Source organism: Macaca fascicularis, chromosome 19 (assembly GCF_037993035.2).
Source record: "Macaca fascicularis isolate 582-1 chromosome 19, T2T-MFA8v1.1".
NCBI classification, from domain to species: Eukaryota; Metazoa; Chordata; class Mammalia; order Primates; family Cercopithecidae; genus Macaca; species Macaca fascicularis.
Window position 1 is genome coordinate 5011061 of NC_088393.1, and position 20520 is coordinate 5031580.

Consider the following 20520-nt stretch of genomic DNA (forward strand, 5'->3'; position numbering starts at 1 on the left):
CTAGGATTACAGGAACATGCCGCAGTTCCTATCCTGGGCCTAGCTTCCCTCACCCAACCCCCACCTTTTTCATGCAGGATCTTGGTCTTTCACCAAGGCTGGAGTGCAGTGGTATAGTCACAGCTCACTGCAGCCTCAATCTCCCAGGCTCAAGTGATCCTCCCACCTCAGCCTCCCAGGTAGCTGGGACTAGAGGCAGAGCCACCACACCTACCTAATTTTTAAATTTTTTTTCTTTTTTTTCTTTTTCTTTTTTTTTTTTTGAGATGGAGTCTCTCTCTGTCGCCCAGGCTGGAGTGCAGTAGCACTATCTCGGCTCACTGCAAACTCCACCTCCTAGGTTCACGCCATTCTCCTGCCTCAGCCCCCCGAGTAGCTGGGACTGCAGGCGCCCGCCACCACGTCCAGCTAATTCTTTTTGTATTTTCAGTAGAGACGGAGTTTCACCATGTTAGCCAGGATGGTCTCGATCTCCTGACCTCATGATCTGCCCGCCTCAGCCTCCCAAAGTGCTGGGATTACAGGCTTGAGCCACCACGCCCAGTCCCGACACCCCTTCTTATGTTAACTTTTTTTTTTTTTTTTTTTGAGACAGCATCTCACTCTGTCACCCAGGCTGGAGTGCAGTGGCATGATCTTGGCTCACTGCAACCTCTGCCCGCTGGGTTCAAATGATTCTCATGCCTCAGCCTCCAGAGTAGCTGGGATTACAGGCACACACCACCATGCATGGCTAATTTTTCTATTTTTAGTAGAGATGGGGTTTCACTATGTGGCCAGGCTGGTCTCGAACTCCTGACCTCAAGTGATTTGCCCACCTCATCCTCCCAAAGTGCTGGAATTACAGGTGTGAGCCACTGCGCCCAGCCAAAAAAAAACTTCTATGTATTGTTTTACAATAACATACAAATAAATAATGTATACCAAAAGTGGTGATGACTATGATGAAAATAAAGCAGGTAAGTGAGTTCTAAGAGGGTGCAGAGAGGATGCCTTGGGGGGCGTGTTTATTGCTCACCTCTCCCTCTGTTTGTTTTCTTGTGCTGCATAACAAATTATTCCAAAACTGAGCAACTTAAAAACAACAGAAAGCTGGGTGTGGTTTCACTGGGTCTCCTGCTTTAAGGTTTAGCAAGGATTCAATCAAGACAGAGGCCAGGCTGGGCACAGTGGCTCACAGCTGTAATCACAGCACTTTCAGAGGCTGAGGCAGGCAGATCACCTGAGGTCATGAGTTCAAGAGCAGCCTGGCCAACATGGCAAAACCCTGTCTCTACAAAAAATACAAAAATTAGCTGGGCGTGGGTGGCTCATGCCTGTAATCCCAGCTACTTGGGAGGCTGAGACAGGAGAATCACTTGAACCCAGGAGGTGGAGGTTGCAGTGAGCCAAGATTGTGCCATCGCACTCCAGCCCGGGGGACAAAGTGAGACTCTGTCTCAAAGAAAAAAAAAAAAAAAAGGACACAGGCCCGGGCTGGGGTGTCATCTGAAGGCTCAACTGGAGAAGGACCTGCTTCCAAACCTTTGTGGTTGTTGGCAGAATTCAGTCCCTCACGGCTGTTGGCCACAAGACACTCTCAGTTTCTTACCTACACAGACCTTGTCTGCAGCTTCTATCTTTGTTCATCTGCTGCTGCTTTCGCAGAACACCACAGATGGGGTAAATTATGCACAGTAGAAGTTTATTTGGGCCACACGTGGTGGCTGATGCCTGTAATCCCAGCACTTTTGGAGGCCGAGGTAGGTGGATCACTTGAGGTCAGGAGTTTGAGACCAACCTGGCCAACATGGTGAAACCCTGTCTCTACTAAAAATACAAAAATTAGCTGGGTGTGGTGGCAGGCGCCTATAATCCCAGCTACTCCAGAGGCTGAGGCAGGAGAGTAACTTGAACCCAGGAGGCGGAGGTTGCAGTGAGCCAAGATCGTGCCACTGCACTCCATCCAGCTTGGGCAACAGAGTGAGGCTCCATCTCAAAAAAATTGGTGCAACCCAGCACACTGAAACCAGCCGGCACATTGTGCGTGCTCACAAATGGGTTGAGTGGGCATCACCCCATTCCCCGGTGAGGAAGCAGCCCCAGGTTTCACCTCCTCCCTTCCCACACGCCACTCTTTCATACATCACTGGAATTTTATTTTTATTTCTTTTTTTTCTCCTGGGAAGCTTTGTTCTCTCACCCTGTGTCCCAGGGGCAATTCTGCTGTCGGCTCCCAGTTCACTCCTGGGGGTTCCCAGGGCTGAGGGAGTCGAGGGGCAGGCACAGCCATGCATCAGGCTCTGTCCTTCCTGACCAGTGGGGGCCCCTCCCTGCCCTGCCCCACCTCCCAGCGCCCCCTACCTTCACCCTCTGAAGCCTGCCCTTCCCCCATCCCTGCCGACAGTACCCGTTCCCCACCAGCCCGCGTCTGTCATCCGGTCTTCGGGAGCTGTCAGCCTTCATCTGAGATCTCCTCCATCAACTCCTCCGGGGCTGCCTGGCTGCCGGAGCACATCAGAGGGATGGGGAGGAGGGGTGATGGGATCCCCTTCCGCTGGAGCCCACTGCCACCCCAGCCTGGGCTTACAGGAGAAGAGGGGCCCACGCCGTGTGAACCTGGGGCTCCCTGAGCCTGTTTCCTTATCTGGGAATGGGATGACACCACCCACTCGGTCCACAAACACCCCCGGGGACACGCTCTGTTGCTGCCCCATTTATGGGTAAGGGAGGCTTCTCAACCTCCAGGGTGAGGGAGGGACAGGGCCCGGGTTTGAATCTCCAGGTTCCAAGGCCATGCCTTTGGTTATCCGCCCCACTGCAACTCCACTGCAATTGCCTGCATGTCAGACTGGAGTCCTGGACGGGCTGGATCATGCCTCCCCCATCAGATAGGGGCCTCTAGAAGGAAGGCTCACGTCTCCTCTAATAGACTGAGACCTTGTGAGTTAGTTGGGGCCATGCCTTCCGTGTTGGACTGGGGCCCTTGAAGTTTACACCATGCCTCTGCCATCTGACTGGGGACGCTTGAAGTTTGGACTATGCCTCCCTTTTCAGACTGGGGACCCTTGAAGGCAGGCCTGTGTCTCCTCCATTACTCTGGGATGCTTGAAGTCAAGGCTATGTCTCCTGCATTAGACAGGGGGCCTCTGAAGGTTGGACCTGCCTCCCCCATCAGACTGGAGACTCCCAAAGATAGGTTTATGTCTCCTTCATCAGAGTGGGAACCCTTCAAGGTAGGGCCGCATCTCTCCCATCAAATGGAAGTTCCTGAAGTGAGACCCACAACTCCTCCATCAGACTGGGGGCTCCTGTGGACAAGGCCATGTCTCTGCCATCAGACTGTGAGTTAAGAAAGGCAAAGCTGGCTGGGCACAGTGGCTCACGCCTATAATCCCAGCACTTTGGGAGGCCGAGGCGAGCGGATCACCTGAGGTCAGGAGTTCAACACCAGCCTGGCCAACATGGCGAAACCCCGTCTCTATTAAAAATACAAAAATTAGCCTTGTGTGGTGGCATGCGCCTGTAATCCCAGCTACTCAGGAGGCTGAGGCAGGAGAATTGCTTGAACCTGGGAGACGGAGGTTGCAGTGAGCCAAGGTCATGCCACTGCACTCCAGCCTGGGTGACAAAAAAAAAAAAAAGAAAGATGGCTGAGTGTGGTGGCTCTCACCTGCAATCCCAAAGTTTTGGGAGGCCGAGGCAGGAGGATCACTTGAGGCCAGGAGTTCAAGACCAGCCTGGGTAACATTGCAAGACCCCAATTCTAGAAAAAAAAAATTTTTTTTTAGATGGAGTCTCATTCTGTTGCCCAGGCTGGAGTGCAGTGGCACGATCTCAACTCACTGCAACCTCTGCCTCCCAGGTTCAAGCGATTCTCCAACCTCAGCCTCCTGAGTAGCTGGGATTACAATGTGCCCGCCACCAAGCCTGGATAATTTTTGTATTTCAGTTTGAGCCACCACACCCGACCCTCTAGAAGAATTTTAAAAATTAAAAAACACAGGCCTGGCCAGGTACGGTGGCTCAAGCCTATAATCCCAGCACTTTGGGAGGCTGAGGCGGGTGGATCACGAGGTCAAGAGATGGAGACCATCCTGGCCAACATGGTGAAACCCAGTCTCTACTAAAAAATCACTGAATTGTACACTCTAAATGGGTGAATTGTAGGATATGTGAGTCATGTTTTTTGGGTTTTTTGGTTTTTTTTTTTTTTTGAGATGGAGTCTCACTCTGTTGCCCATGCTGGAGTGCAGTGGTGCAATCTTGGCTTATGGCAACCTCCGCTTCCCGAGTTCAAGTGATTCTCCTGCCTCCCGAGTAGCTGGGTTACAGGTGCCCGACACCACACCTGGATAATTTTTGTATTTTTAGTAGAGACAGGGTTTCACCATCTTGGCCAGGCTGGTCTCGAGCTCCTGACCTCAGGTGATCCACCTACCTTGGCCTCCCAAAGTGCTGGGATTACAGGTGTGAGTCACCGCAGCCGATGTGAATTATGTCTTTAAGAAAAAACAACAACAACAAAAAAACACAGCAAGTCTGTACATGGTGGCTCACTCCTGTAATCTCAGCACTTTGGGGGGCCAAGGCGGGCGGATCACAAGGTCAGGAGCTCAAGAGTAGCCTGGCCAACATGGTGAAACACCATCTCTACTAAAAATATAAAATTTAGCTGGACATGGTGGCGGGCACCTGTAAACCCAGCTACTTGGGAGACTGCAGCAGGAGAATCGCTTGAACCCGGGAGGCAGAGGTTGCCGTGAGCTGAGATCGCACCACTGCACTCCAACCTGGGCGACAGAGCGGGACTTAACCTCAAAAAAAAAAAAAAAAGAGCAAGGAAACCAAGCAAAAAGCACCAAAATCAGTGCCTGGCCATAAGTGCTTAACAGGGGTGAGCTGTTATTCTCTCATTTACCCACTGTCATGGGCCAGTGTCTGACAGGCTGGGATTCTGGAACCTGGGAGAACCTCCTGAGGATAGTTCCTTGGGCCCCACCCACCCTGGAGGAGCCCCCCATGAGCTGCCTCTCAGACCCAGAATGCTGGGGAAGGAGGGTCCCCGCTGCCCCGCCCACCTCCTTGTTATTACCCACTCAGCGCCCACCTCCTGGTAGCCCTCCCTGGTTCCCTCCTCTCCTGGTCAGAAATCCAAAGCTGGTGCAGTGGCTCAGTCCTGTAATCCCAGCACTCTGGGAGGCCAAAGGGAGTGTAATCCCAGCACTTTGGGAGCGGGGAGGATTGCTTGAAGACAGGAGTTCAAGTACAGCCTGGGCAACATAGCGAAACCCCATCTCTATAAAAAAAAATTAGCCAGGTGTTGGCCAGGTGCGGTTGCTCATGCCTGTAATCTCAGTACTTCAGGAGGCTGTGGCAGGTGGATCATGAGGTTAGGAGTTCGAGACGAGCCTGACCAACATGGTGAAACCCCATCTCTACTAAAAATACAAAAATTAGCCATGCATGGTGGTGCATGCCTACTATAATCCCAGCTACTCAGGAGGCTGAGGCAGGAGAATTGCTTCAACCTGGGAGGCGGAGGTTGCAGTGAGCCGAGATCACACCACTGCACTCCAGGCCTGGGCAACAAAGCAAGACTCTGCCCCCCAAACAAACAAACAAAAAAAATTAGCCAGGTGTGGTGGTGTGCACCTGTAATCTTAGCTACTGGGAGGCTGAGATGGGGGGATCGTTTGAGCCCAGGATGTTGAGGCTGCAGTGAGCTGTGATTGCAATGCTACACTCCAGCCTGGGCAACAGAGCGAGACCCCTGTCTCAAAAAAAAAAAAAAAAAAGAAGAAGAAAAGAAAAGAAAAAGAAAGACGTCCAAAGCTCACGAGATTACGTGGCTGATTCAAGGTCACAAGGCAAGGTGACTGGACCCCCAGCCTGGATCTCTGTCTCTTCTACCTCCTCCTCCTGCCTCTCCTGCCAGCCTCTCCCCTCTCCCCTCCTTGGGGTAGGGTGGGGGTGCAGCCCCAGGAGAAGCCAGCTCCAAAGCACAGGAAAGTCAAGTGCCGTTTGATTCTGGCCCGGGGGCCTCTAATTGCTATTCCTGGCACAGACTGTAATTAGAAGGCCCCTTTCAAATATTTATACCTCAGACATCCAGTCTTATCCGGCAGGGAGACGACTCGGATTTGATGAGATCTGTCAACAGCTCATCCCCGCGCCCTGGAATTGCCTTGCGGCTGACAGAAAGCACGACAATTATCTGCTGTGCTCCCTGGCCGCCCCGTGGGACGCCGCCTTGTCGCTGATCTGAAAGGGTGGGGGGAAGCGGGGGTGACCATGCACCTCAGGAGGGAGGAAGGAGTTCAACAGGTGTGTGTTGGGGAACACAGCCAGTGCAGGGAAGGGGAGGAACAGAAGGGTCTAGACACCTGCATCCTTCAGGGGCTTTGCCTTGTTGGCTCCAGGCCTCAGTTTTCCCATCTGGATAATGGAGCTCATCATGGAAAGGAGTTGCAGAACAGATTCCATGAAGAGCACTTTGGGAGGCCGAGGCCGGCGGATCACCTGAGGTCAGGAGTTCAAGACCAGCCTGGCCAACATGGTGAAACCCCATCTCCACTAAAAGTACAAAAATTAGCTGGGCGTGGTGGCAGGAGCCTGTAATCCCAGCTACTCAGGAGGCTGAGGCAGGAGAATCGGTTGAACCCGGGAGGCGGAGGTTGCAGTGAGCCAAGATCACAACACTGCACTCCAGCCTGGGTGACAGGGCGAGACTCCGTCTCAAAAAAAAAAAAGAGATTCCAGTGCCACCCTAGGCCAGGTCCCATGGCAGTGTCCAGGCAGAATGAGCTGTGGAGTGGCTCTGAACAAGTCCCTCCCATCTCTGTGCCTCGGTTTCCCCATCCATAAAACGAGGAATCCAGGTGATAACTCAGTCCCTCCTGGAATCCTTCCTAGAGCTGTCTGGCTTTTCCTGTTAGAAACCACATCTTTCAAATAAGGAAAACCAAGACTCAGGGGGTGACAGACCCTGCCCTCAGCCCCGCCGGGCTGCTAGGAGGGCCCAGTCATAGCAGTGTTAGTTCTGACTGCTGTCTCGTCCTTCAGCTGTCACCTCCAAGCTATGACCTGTGCCCAACCGGGGGGCTGGCCACCAGAGGAGAGAATCTGGGGTCCCATCCTTCCTGGCCACCCCTCACTCCAGTCATTAGGGGGAGCTGGGCAAGCCCCTTTATGGGGAAAGAAAAAAAAAATGGTTCTGCACTGGAAAATTGGCCAGTGGCTTCCTTTTCCTCTCCCACCCCCCCCCAAACCTCTCAGTGCCCTTACCCTCAGACAACGGCAGCAGCAGCTGACAACAGGCAGCCAGTTCAGGCCAGGCCCCTCTCACTTCTGCCCCTCTTCCCGCCCCCCGCCCCCCAGAAGCCACAAAGGGACAGATGCAGAGGACAGGCGCCAGGCACAGATACCATCTCCCTTCCCCAGGCCAGCTGCCCCCAACCCTCCCCCTGCCCGCAATTAGTCCCCTGGGAAGGGATCGGGGAACAGAGCAGAGCCCTCTTGGGGGAGGGGAAGCCTGATCCCCACCGTCCCTTCCTTTGCCCCCCTCTTCCTTCTGCTGCGTCAATATCAATTTCAACCAGTGACCTCTCCACCAATTTCCACACCCCCACTCTGCCGGTCCGTTTCACCGCCAGACATCGGTTCCATTTCGACCCTCAGTGGCGGTCATTCCCACCCCCTCTGCTGGTCAATTTCACCCCTTCTGGCGGTCAAGTCCAGTCCCCCATTTCCCGGGCAATTTCCCCCTCCCCTCCTTCTCCCCCTCCCCTCTCTTCCCTCTCTCCCTCCCCAGCAGTGTCACTCCCAGCCGGTCCCCACCTCCCGGGCTCCGCGCTCGCTGCGGCCAGTCTCGGGCGTCCGGGTCAGTGTCCAGCTGCCGCGGCCTCGGCCCCGGCGACTCCCGCCCCCAGCCCCCCTTCCCTCCGCGGGCAGCGGCTCCCTCCCTCCCCAGAACAGCTGAAGGTCTCAGTCACCTCCGAGGGGAGCGCAGGGGGAGGGGAGGGGCGGGGGACGCGGCCGAGGGGAGGCGGGGGAGCCTGGACGCTGCTGCCCGGGACGCGGCCCGGGGCTGGTGGGAACCGGGGCGTCCTCCCGCGCTCTCCCCTCCCCAGCGTCCCACCTCCCGGCGGCGGCGGGGAAAGTGTCTCCGAAAGCGTGAAGAGGGATTGGAGGAGGTTTTTATTTCCCTTTGTGCGGGTGGCTGGGGCCGGATCGAGGCGGCCCGGCCGGGGACCGCGGGATTGGGGGCTCCCCGCTGAGCCGAGAGGAGCGCGACAAAGGATGCGTCCCGCCGGGGTCACCGTCTCCGCGGCCCAACTTTGCGCGCGGCGCCTGCGCCCCTGGGGAACCCGCCCGCTGCGCTGAGAACCCAGGCGTCCGGACTGGGCGAGGGGCCGGGAGCGTCCGCAGGTGGCGCTGGCCCCGATCTCCCGACCCCAGGAAGGGATCCCGGAGCTTCCCGGAGGCGGCGGGCGGCCGAGTTGCTCCAGGGAACCGCGCTGCCCGCGGAAACTCCGCGCGCCTCCGCGGATGCCCCTCGCCCTAGCCCCTAGCGCGCGGCACTCAGGGCCCTGCGGGACGCCCCCTTCCCCTGCGGTGCTTGCCAAACCCGGCTAAAGCGGGCTTGTCCTCCCTCCCTCCTCTGTCGCCTCCTTTTCCCCCCCCCTTTCACCTTTTCCTTGCCTCTATCCATCCAGAACCCCGCCAAAGGGCGCACCTGATCTTTCTCCTCCTTTCCTGCTCTTCCCTTCCTCTCCTCCTCCTCCTCCTCCTCCCTGAGGAAAGGGGCCTGGAGAAGGGTATGTGGGGGCCCCTCTGACAGTGGCCCGATTGGGGTGACAGGCGCCCAAATGGCCAAGTGGCTACGGGACTACCTGAGCTTTGGCGGTCGGAGGCCCCCTCCGCAGCCGCCCACCCCAGACTACACCGAGAGCGACATCCTGAGGGCCTACCGCGCGCAGAAGAACCTGGACTTCGAAGACCCCTATGAGGACGCGGAGAGCCGCTTGGAGCCGGACCCAGCGGGCCCTGGGGACTCCAAGAACCCCGGAGATGCCAAGTACGGCTCTCCCAAGCACCGGCTCATCAAGGTGGAGGCTGCGGATATGGCCAGAGCCAAGGCCCTTCTGGGCGGCCCCGGGGAGGAGGTGCGTGGCTGGGTGGCCCCGGGAGACTGGGTGGAGGGGAGGCTCAGGCTGGGCTCTCTGGATCCTGGAGAGCTTGTTTTATGTGTGAGCACAGCGGGGAACCGGGACAGCAGACAGACCCTTCCCGGTACTCCAGACCCCCACCTGCCTGGGGAGGTCTGTTATTTTTATTTTTTTATTTTTCGAGACAGAGTCTCCCTCTGTCACCCAGGCTGGAGCGCAGTGGTGGGATCTCGGCTCATTGCAACCTCCACCTCCTGGGGTTCAAGCGATTCTCCTGCCTCAGCCTCTCCAGTAGCTGGGATTACAGGTGTGCGCCACCACACCCGGCTAATTTTTGTATTTTCAGTAGAGACGGGTTTCACTATGCTGGCCAGGCTGGACTCAAACTCCTGACCTCAGTTGATCCTCCCGGCTCTGCCTCCCAAAGTACTGGGATTACAGGTGTGAGTCACTGTGCCCAGGTCGATATCTGTCCCTTTTCAATGCATAATGCTGGTTATCCTCCTGCCTCTCTGACCGCCCTGCTTGGTCTCTGGGTCCTCCTCTTCCATGGCCATCCCCCGTGCCCCCCCACCCCCCTCCCCTCAGCAACCCTTCCCTACGAACCTGGTGGGATCTTCCTAAAATAGATCTGAGTGAGTTGCTCCCCCGCAGGGCACCTAAACATCCCCCCGATGACGCTGCCCTTCCTACCACCATGTCCCCATTTTGTGTAAGTGAAACTGAGGCTCCCAGAATGGCAGTGACTTGCCTAAGGTCTCATGGGGTTCTAGCTTACTAGGATTTGAACTCAGGCCACCAGGTGCAGTAGCTCATGCCTGTAATTCCAGCACTTTGGGAGGTTGAGGTGGGAGGATTGCTTGAGCCCAGGAGTTCGAGACCAGCCCAGGCTAACAGAGTGAGACCTCGTCTCTACAAAAAAAAAAAAAAAAAAAAAAAAAAAAAAAAAAATCAAAACATTAGCCAGTTGTGGTGCACACCTGTAGTCCCAGCTACTCAGGAGCCTGAAGCAGGAGGATCGCTTGAGCCTTAGAAGATCAAGGCTGCAGTGAGTCATGATTGCGCCACTGCACTTCAGCCTGGGTAACAGAGCAACACCCTGTCTCAAAAAAACAAAAACAAACAAACAAAAAGCCTGGGTGTGGTGGCTCACATCTGTAATGCCAGCACTTTGGGAGGTCCAGGCAGGTGGATCACCTGAGGTCAGGAGTTTGAGACCAGCATGGCCAACACGGTGAAACCCCGTCTCTACCAAAAATACAAAAATTAGCCGGGTCGCCTATAATCCCAGCTAATCGTGAGGATGATGCAGGAGAATTGCTTGAACCCAGGAGGCAGAGGTTGCAGTGAGCTGACATCACACCACTGCCCTCCAGCCTGGGTGACAAGAGCAAGACTCTGTCTCAATAAACAAATAAACAAATAAATAAGAAGTAAGACGTTGGTAAGAAGAGCCAGGGACTCGAGGAAACCCGTTACACGGGATCAAACTCTGCCTCTTACTTACCAGCTGTGCGTCCTTGAGCAAAACACTCTGTGCCTTGGCTTCCTTGTCTGGAAAATGGGGACGGTGTGCTTACTACGTGTTGGTATTACAAATCAGCACAGGTAAAACCTTGACAACAGTGCTGGCACCTGAGACGCATTGAAGTGGGCGAAGGAGGGAGGCAGGTGTCTGTGTTGGGGAAATGGGATCAACATAGAGGGAGACGTGGGAAGCCGTCATCTGTTTGCAAGCACTTTTGGGTAACAGACTCCCTCTCCAACCCCCAAAATGAACTCTTGGAAAGTTATTTTTGCGCGGTGGCTCTTGCCTGTAATCCCAGCACTTTGGGAGGCTGAAGCGGGCGGTTCATCTAAGGTTGGGAGTTCGAGACCAGCCTGGCCAACATAGCGAAACCCCATCTCTACTAAAAATACAAAAATTAGCCAGGTGTGGTGGCAGGCACCTGTAATCCCAGCTACTTGGGAGACTGAGGCAGGAGAATCGCTTGATCCTGGAGGTCAGAGGTTGCAGTCAGCCGAGATCACGCCACTGCACTCCAGCCTGAGCGAGGGAGCAAGACTCCATCTCTAAATTAATTAATTAATTAATTAGGGCCAGGTGCAGTGGCTCATGCCTGTAATCCCAGGACTTTATGAGGCTGAGGCGGGCGGATCACGAGGTCAGGAGATCGAGACCATCCTGGCTAACACTGTGAAACCCCGTCTCTACTAAAAATACAAAAAATTAGCCGGGCGTGGTGGTGGGCGCCTGTAGTCCCAGCTGCTCAGGAGGCTGAGGCAGGGGAATGGTGTGAACCCGGAAGGCGGAGCTTGCAGTGAGCTGAGATCGCGCCACTGCACTCCAGCCTGGGTGACAGAGCGAGACTCCATCTCGAAAAATAAATTAATTAAATAAAAATTAATTAATTAAAAATAAAAACTCGGCAGGGCGTGGTGGCTCATGCCTGTAATCCCAACACTTTGGGAGGCCGAGGCAGGCAGATCATGAGGTCAGGAGATCGAGACCATCCTGGCTAACACGGTGAAACCCCATCTCTACTAAAAATACAAAAAACTAGCCGGGCGAGGTGGCAGGTGCCTGTAGTCCCAGCTACTCAGGAGGCTGAGGCAGGAGAATTGCTTGAACTCAGGAAGCGGAGGTTGCAGTGAGCTGAGATCGCGCCACTGCACTACAGCCTGGGTGACAGAGCGAGACTCCGTCTCAAAAAATAAAAATAAATAATAAATTAACTAATAAAAATAAAAAATAAATAAAAACTCTTGGAGAGGTGTCAGATGGCCCTGTGAGCAGGCAAGAGGTGCAGCATCACTTAGCAGGGATGCCCCTCTGAGTCCTTGTCTTCTCGCCTTCCTTCTCTCCACAGCTGGAAGCTGACACTGAGTATTCGGACCCCTTTGATGCTCAGCCTCATCCTGCACCCCCGGATGATGGGTACATGGAGCCCTACGACGCCCAACGGGTCATGAGTGGTGAGTGGGCAGGGCTTGGGAGAAGGTAACAGGGTCCCAGATGGGAGCAGGAGCTGAACAGTATCCCCGACCTCCTAGAACTGCCCGGCAGAGGGGTGCAACTCTATGACACCCCTTATGAGGAACAGGACCCAGAGACAGCAGATGGACCCCCTTCTGGGCAGAAGCCTCGGCAGAGCCGGATGCCCCAGGAGGATGAACGGCCAGCAGATGAGTATGATCAGCCCTGGGAGTGGAAGAAAGACCACATCTCCAGGGCGTTTGCAGGTGCTTCTCAGACCCACACTCTGACATCTGAATGCCCCATCCCTGCATTTCCTCACCCGTCATGTCTCCTGTTTCAGTTTACAAAGTAGAGTCCAATTGGCCGGGCGTGGTGGCTCACACCTGTAATCCCAGCACTTTGGGAGGCCAAGGCGGGTGGATCACGAGGTCAGGAGATCGAGACCATCCTGGCTAACACGGCGAAACCCCGTCTCTACTAAAAAATACCAAAAAAAAAAAAAAAAAAAAAAAAAAATTAGCCGGGTGTGGTGGTGGGCTCTTGTAGTCCCAGATACTCGGGAGGCTGACACACAAGAATAGCGTGAACCCGGGAGGCAGAGCTTGCAGTGAGCCGAGATCGTGCCACTGCACTCCAGCCCGGGAGACAGGGCAAGACTCTGTCTCAGGAAAAAAAAAAAAAAGTAGAGTCCAATCACTTGCCACTTTGGTAGTTTATTAATTCTCACTAGAGTGTGAATGACTGATAGTCCTAAATTCTTTCTTCCAAGACAACCTACATCTTCCTTGGAAACGCAAACGCTTTTTAGAGTGGAATGGAACCTACTTATCCTGCTCAGTGTGGTGTGGGGCGGGGAATATGGCTTGCTTTTGGAATAGGATGTGGGGGTGGCAGGGGCAGCGTTTCTTACTAGCTGCTGGTAAACTACAGGTTAATTTCCAGCTGAACTGGATGAGCTTAGACAAGTCTCTGAACCTTAGTTTTCTCCTCTGTGAAAGAGATAATGATAAAATCAGCTTTAAAAAATAAAATAGCCTGTAATCCCAGCACTTTGGGAGGCCGAGACGGGCGGATCACGAGGTCAGGAGATCAAGACCATCCTGGTTAACACGGTGAAACCCCGTCTCTACTAAAAAATACAAAAAAAACTAGCCAGGCGAGGTGGCGGGCGCCTGTAGTCCCAGCTACTTGGGAGGCTGAGGCAGGAGAATGGCGTAAACCCGGGAGGCGGAGCTTGCAGTGAGCTGAGATCCGGCCACTGCACTCCAGCCTGGACGACAGAGCGAGACTCCGTCTAAAAATAATAATAATAAATAAATAAATAAATAAATAAATAAATAAAATAGTTGCCAGCCATGGTGGCTCACGCCTGTAATCCCAGCACTTTGGGAGGCCGAGGCAGGTGGATCATTTGAGGTCACAAGTTCGAGACCAGCCTGACCAACATGGAGAAACCTCCGTCTCTACTAAAAATACAAAATTACCCGGGCGTGGTGGCACGTGCCTGTAATCCCAGCTGCTCAGGAGGCTGAGGCAGGAGAATTGCTTTGAACCCAGGAGGCGGAGGTTGCGGTGAGTCAAGATCGCGCCACTGCACTCCAGCCTGGGCGACAACAGCTAAACTTGCATAGCATAGCATAGCATAGCATAGCATAGCATAGCATAGCACAGCACAGCACAGCACAGCACAGCACAGCACAGCATAGCATTTGGACCAGATTCTAGTTGTGCAAACACGACTTTGCCCCCAAACACGACTTTGCCCCCAAAGTTTTATTACTGGGAGGGTATTTAGAGCTCAGTGCCTTGGTCCACCTGTCTGTAGATTGGGGGTGATTTTCCAGTTTTAGGACTTGGCTCCAGTCTAGCCTGAACCCAGAAGGGATTTAGGAAGTAGGGCTTCTCTCTGGAAACTTTTTTTTTTTTTTTTTTTTTTTTTTGAGACGGAGTCTCGCTCTGTCGCCCAGGCTGGAGTGCAGTGGCCGGATCTCAGCTCACTGCAAGCTCCGCCTCCCGGGTTCACGCCATTCTCCTGCCTCAGCCTCCCGAGTAGCTGAGACTACAGGCGCCGCCACCTCGCCCGGCTAGTTTTTTGTATTTTTTAGTAGAGACGGGGTTTCACCGTGTTAGCCAGGATGGTCTCGATCTCCTTACCTCGTGATCCGCCCGTCTCGGCCTCCCAAAGTGCTGGGATTACAGGCTTGAGCCACCGCGCCCGGCCTCTGGAAACTTCTAAACCACCCCCTCTAGCCAAGATCCTTGTGCGCCTTGCCACCAGATTTATAAATGACCACACCTATTTCTTCTGAAGGCCAATAGGTTACACCTGTGGCCAATCCAGCCCCTGCCTTAAGCCCAGCCCCTGGGCTCTGATAGGTTGTCCCAAGCTGGCCCTGCCTTCCTACTGAGATTCCATTGGCTTGCCCCTGCCCCGCCCCCCCAAGATAGGCTGGACTTAACACTTTCCTCTCTAAATCTCCCTTCCAGTGCAGTTTGACAGTCCAGAGTGGGAGAGGACTCCAGGCTCAGCCAAGGAGCTCCGGAGACCCCCACCCAGAAGCCCCCAGCCTGCGGAGCGTGTGGACCCAGCCCTGCCCCTGGAGAAACAGCCGTGAGTGGGGAAGCTGAAGGTGGAGGAGCCCCGTTGAACGTTATTTGCAGACTCCAATGTATCAGGCAGAAGTTTTTTCGTTTTCCCAGATTAGAGGAACTGGGAGAACTTCGATTCATTCATCCACTTATTTCATTTCTTCAGCTACTCTTTACTGGGCGCCAGAGCCTGCTCTGTGCCAGGCACCCAGCTAGACACAAAAGCGAATCTGATGGGGTCCCTTTCCCTCTGGTATCAAGTTCTGGGTTCAAATCCCTGCTCTCCCCTCCTGGCTGTGTAGCCTGGGGCAAGTCACTTAACCTCTCTGAGCCTCAGGTTCCAACAGAAAAGGGAATTTCCTTCCTTAACCTGGGTGGGACTTACAGACTCAGAGCCAAGAGACAGAAATCATTCTCAGCCCGAAGTTTTTGGTTCCTGGGATGGAGTCAGGAGGCGCAGCATTTTGGTGGGCTCGCAACTCCGTGCTGGGGTCGCACATGAGCTGGGAGACGCTGACTATGTTCCCTTCCAGCCTGGGAGGTCCTTGAGGGACTGCCCAAGTCCCCAGAATCCAGGCCATGTTATCAGTCACCCCTAAATCTCTTCGGTGGGCAATACAGAACTGGCTATTTAACTCTGAGGCCTAGGGAGTGAAGATTGTTCTCTTTTTCTCTTTCTCTTCCTCCCTTGCTCCCTCCCTCCCTCCCCAAGTCTTGCTCCGTCGCCCAGGCTGGAGCACAGTGACGCCATCTCGGCTCACTGCAACCTCCATCTCCCAGGTTCAAGTGATTCTCCTGCCTCAGCCTCCAGAGTAGCTGGGACTACAGGCCTGCACCACCACGCCCAGCTACTTTTTGTGTTTTCAGTAGAGACGGGGTTTCAGTATGTCGGCCAGGCTGTTCTAGAACTCCTGATCTCGTGATCTGTCCACCTCAGCCTCCCAAAGTGCTGGGATTACAGGTGTGAGCTAGTGCGCCCGGCCCTTCCCTCTTCCTTCTTTTCTCTTCTCTCCTCTCCTCTCTTCTGTCTTCTCTTTTCCCTTTTTTTTTCGACAAAGTCTTGCTCTCGTCGCCCAGGCTGGAGTGCAGTGGTACATCTCAGCTCACTGCAATCTCCGCCTCCCCGGTTCAAGCAATTCTCTTGCCTCAGCCTCCCAAATAGCTGGAAATACAGGCTCCTGATACCACACTTGGCTAATTTTTGTATTTTTAGTAGAGATGGAGTTTCACCATGTTAGCCAGGCTGGTCTCAAACTCCTGACCTCAGGTGATGTGCCTGCCTTGGCCTTCCAAAGTGTCGGGATGACAGGCGTGAGCCACTGCCCTTTCTTCTTTCCTTTCCTTCTTTCCTTCCTTCCTTCCTTCCTTCCTTCCTTCCTTCCTTCCTTCCTTCCTTCCTTCCTTCCCTCCCTCCCTCCCTCCCTCCCTCCCTCTGTTCTTCCTTCCCTCCCTCCCTCCCTCCCTCTGTTCTTCCTTCCCCTTTCCCTTCCCCTTCCCCTTCCCCTTTCCCTTTCCCTTTCCCTTTCCCTTTCTCTTTTTCTCTTTCTCTCTTTCTTTCTCTTTCTTTCAGACAGGGTCTCGCTCTGTTGCCCAGGCTGAAGTGTAGTGGCACAATCATAGCTCACTGTACCCCTGAACTCCTGGGATCAATCCATCCTCCTGCCTTCGCCTCCTCCATGGGACCACAGGCGCGCCATATGTGCTTATTCTCTTTTCAGATTTCTTTCATTATGAACAACAGCAAAGGCTCTGGTGCTTCTCTGTCTTTGATACCTTGCTTGCAACTGCAGACCCCTTTGTGAGCACATTGAAGCAAAACATTAGGCCGGGCGCGGGGGCTCACGCCTGTAGTCCCAGCGCTTTGGGAGACCGAGGCGGGCAGATCACGAGGTCAAGAGATCGAGACCATCCTGGCCAACATGGTGAAACTCCAACTCTACTGAAAATACAAACATTAGCTCTGTATGGTGGTGCATACCTGTAATCCCAGCTACTTGGGAGGCTGAGGCAGGAGAATCTCTTGAATCCAGGAGGTGGACGTTGCAGTGAGCTGAGATCACGCCACTGTACTCCAGCCTGGTGACAGAGAGACTCCATCTCAAAACAAAACAAAACAAAAAAACATTAAGAAAGGGGCTGGGTGCGGTGGTTCATGCGTGTAATCCCAGCACTTTGGGAGGCCGAAGCAGGCAGATAACCTGAAGTCAACAGTTCGAGACCAGCCTGGCCAACATGGTGAAACCCTGTCTCTATTAAAAATAGAAAAAAATTAGCCAGTTGTGGGCTGGCACCTGTAGTCCCAGCTACTCAGGAGGCTAAGCCATGAGAATAACTTCAATCTGGGTGGCAGAGGTTACAGTGAACCAAGATCGTGCCACTGCACTCTAGCCTGAGAGACAGAGTGAGACTCCGTCTCAAAAGAAAAAAGAAAGGGACAGGTGGGTGAGGTACAAGATGAAGCACTGCTTTTGTGAAAGTGATTGAAGTTGACAAGGACATGAGAGAGGCTGTGAAGATCAAAGTCAGGTATACTAATAACCAGGGCTCTTCTTGAAAAATCCAAGGGGATCAGCCAGGTGCGGTGGCTCAAACCTGTAATCCTAGTACTTTGGAAGGCTGAGGAGGGCAGATAACCTGAGGTCAGGAGTTCCAAACCAGCCTGGCTAACGTGGTGAAACCCCATCTCTACTAAAAATACAAAACTTAGCTGGGTGTGGTGCTGCGCACCTGTAGTTCCAGCTACTTGGGAGGCTGAGGCAGGAAAATCGCTTGAACCCGGGAGGTGGAGGTTGAGGTGAGCCAAAATTGCACCACTGCACTCCAGCCTGGCAACAGAGCAAGACTCTGTCTCGGACGCCACAAGCCCACGCACAAGCTGTGCATGGACCCAACTGATCTCAGAATGTGTTGTTTGTTTGTTTGTTTGTTTGTTTGTTTGTTTTGTACGGAGTCTCACTCTGTTGCCCAGACTGGAGTGCAGTGGCTGGATCTCAGCCCACTGCAACTTCCACCTCCCTGGTTCAAGCAGTTCCCCTACCTCAACCTCCGGAGTAGCCGGGATTACAGGCACCCGCCACCACGCCCAGCTAATTTTTTTGTATTTTTAGTAGAGATGGGGTTTCACCATGTTGGCGAGTCTGGTTTCCAACTCCTGACCTCAGGCAATCCGCCCGCCTCAGCGTCCCCGAGTGCTGGGATTACAGGGCCCCAGAGTGTGTTTGAAGGGGAACAGTCCTTGATGAGACGTCTGTCTGCACTCCGTAGGTGGTTTCATGGCCCCCTGAACAGGGCGGATGCAGAGAGCCTCCTGTCCCTCTGCAAGGAAGGCAGCTACCTAGTGCGGCTCAGCGAGACCAGCCCCCAGGACTGCTCCTTGTCTCTCAGGTGAGCCCTCAGCCTCACAGGGATTGCATGGGTCACAGGATTGTATGAGTCACCCTTTTGGGTTAATTCAGAGGGAACGGGAGGGTGTGGCTCCAGCAGCCATTGGGAAGGGCTTCCAGGCCAGTGGGTGGGACTTCTAGGAGAAGGGGTGGGACTTCCGGGGAGGCCATTAGCTGGCTGCAAATTGAGGATGAGCTCCCCATCACTGGAGGTATACAAGAAGATGGAGTGGAAGGCACAGAGGAGGTCCAGGCCTCAGGTAAGACGAGGAACTAGGTGCACAAGATTCCTTTGGACTTCCCTTGTCCAAAAATGGAGGTATATCAATTTGTGTCTGTCTGAAGCCAAAATTTCAGGGTGTGCCTGTAAGCGTTTTAGGTTGAGACCCTGTTTGTATGCACTTCCGTCCCTAAAATTCTGTCTAATTATAAACCACTCCTAAGATTCTGCTAGGTGTCTGAGTGTAAGATCTAAAAGCACAAGATTGGGGCTGGGCATGGTGGTTCATGCCTGTAAACCTAGCACTTTGGAAGGCCGAGGAGGGCGGATCACTTGAGGTCGGGAGTTCGAGACCAGCCTGGCCAACGTGGTGAAACTCCTTCTCTCCTAAAAATACGAAAATTAGTCGGGCATACTGGTGCATACCTGTAATTCCAGCCACATCGGAGGCTGAGGCAGAATTGCTTGAACTCGGGAGACGGAAGACTACAGGCACACACCACCATGCTCGGCTAATTTTTGTATTCTTAGTACAGACAGGGTTTGGCCATGTTGGCCAGGCTGGTCTCAAACCCCCGGTCTCAAGCAATCCGCCTGACTCGGCCGCCCAAAGTGCTGGGATTACAGGTGTGGGTCACTGTACCTGGCCTCTTACTATTATCATTTTTATTATTATTATTTGAGATGGAGTCTCACTCTGTCACCCAGGCTGGGGTGCAGTGGCACAATATCAGCTCATTGCAGTCTCTGCCTCCCAGGTTCAAGGGATTCTCCTGCCTCAGCCTCCGGAGTAGCTGGGACCGCAGGTGCCTGCCACCATGCCCGGCTAATTTTTGTATTTTTAGTGGAGATGGGGTTTCACCATGTTGGCCAGGCTGGTCTTTTTTTTTTTTTTTTTTTTTGAGACGGAGTCTCGCTGTGTGGCCCAGGCTGGAGTGCAGTAGCGCGATCTCGGCTCACTGCAAGCTCCACCTCCCGGGTTCACACCATTCTCCCGCCTCAGCCTCCGAGTAGCTCGGACTACAGGTGCCCGCCACCACGCCCGGCTAGTTTTTTGTATTTTTAGTAGAGACGGGGTTTCACCATGTTAGCCAGGCTGGTCTTAAACTCCTGACCTCAAGTGATCCACCTGACTTGGCCTTCTAAAGTGCTGCGATTACTGGCGTGAGCCACCGTGCCCGCCTAATTTTTTAATGTTTTTCTGTGGAGATGGGGTCTCACTCTGTTGCCCAGGCTGGTCTCTAAGTCCTGGCCTGGAGCAATCCTATAGCCTCAGCCTCCCATATCACTGGGATTACAGGTGTGAGCAACTATCCCAGCCAGCACACTGCTGTTTACCAGAGAATGGAGGCGCATGAGCACCTGGCCCTGGGCACTGTGGGAGGTGGCTTTGGGGATGGTGGCTTTCTGGGTGTGTCTGGGGTGCTAGGAGTCCCTTTCTCCCTCATCACCCAGGAGCAGCCAGGGCTTCCTGCATCTGAAGTTCGCACGGACCCGAGAGAACCAGGTGGTGCTGGGTCAACACAGCGGGCCCTTCCCCAGCGTGCCCGAGCTCGTCCTCCACTACAGTTCACGCCCACTGCCGGTGCAGGGCGCTGAGCATCTGGCTCTGCTGTACCCCGTGGTCACGCAGACCCCCTTACAGTGACCCTCGGCCCCCTTTTGAGTCCTCGGGCCCAGAATTGTATCCCAAAGCCGTCCCATGGCCTAGAAAATAAATAAGTTATTGTTTGTGTTAGTTTCCTTTCTGGGCTGCAGAGGGAAGTGGGATCGCTGACTCCCATCGGGAAAGCCCTAGGCAGTGCTGGAAAGGGGGATGATGGGGTAATTGAAACCCTGGAGGAGGCCCGGCACGGTGGCTCACGCCTGTAATCCCAGCACTGTGGGAGGTTGAGGCGGGCAGATCACCTGAGGTTGGGAGTTCGAGACCACCCTGACCAACACGGAGAAACCCCGTCTCTACTAAAAATACAAGATTAACCGGGCGTGGTGGCGCGTGCCTCTAATCCCAGCTACTCAGGAGGCTGAGGCAGGAGAATCGTTTGAACCCAGGAGGCGCAGATTGCAGTGCGCTGAGATCATACCATTGCACTCCGGCCTGGGGAATGAGAGCGAAACTCTGTCTCAAAAACAAAACAAAACAAACAAACAAAAAACCTCGAGGCCTCACGGGCCAAGCACATCCCCAGCTCTTTGTTT

The 20520-nt window shown here is 54.1% G+C and overlaps 1 protein-coding gene and 1 long non-coding RNA gene across 4 annotated transcripts in view; one reads left to right on the forward strand and one right to left on the reverse strand.

The window, feature by feature from the left end:
* The window catches only part of LOC123570200 (uncharacterized), a 15416-nt gene extending 7514 nt beyond the window's left edge, over positions 1 to 7902 (reverse strand). The window contains exons 1-2 of one of the 3 annotated variants that reach the window (XR_010583514.2): positions 7819 to 7902; positions 6082 to 6173 (exon numbers count right to left, since the gene is read on the reverse strand). This is a non-coding gene — a long non-coding RNA (uncharacterized lncRNA). Of the gene's footprint in view, positions 1 to 2389; positions 2486 to 6081; positions 6174 to 7818 lie in introns of those variants that run through there. The other 2 variants (XR_006694221.3, XR_006694223.3) reach the window with 2 other exon arrangements.
* SHD (Src homology 2 domain containing transforming protein D) lies at positions 7846 to 20052 on the forward strand. Its single transcript, XM_045378804.3, has 6 exons — positions 7846 to 9146; positions 12020 to 12125; positions 12204 to 12392; positions 14617 to 14740; positions 17983 to 18102; positions 19777 to 20052. Exons 1-6 carry the CDS (start codon positions 8850 to 8852, stop codon positions 19967 to 19969), a joined length of 1029 nt encoding a protein of 342 aa, XP_045234739.1. The 5' UTR covers positions 7846 to 8849; the 3' UTR covers positions 19970 to 20052.
* Positions 20053 to 20520: the final 468 nt, after the last annotated feature.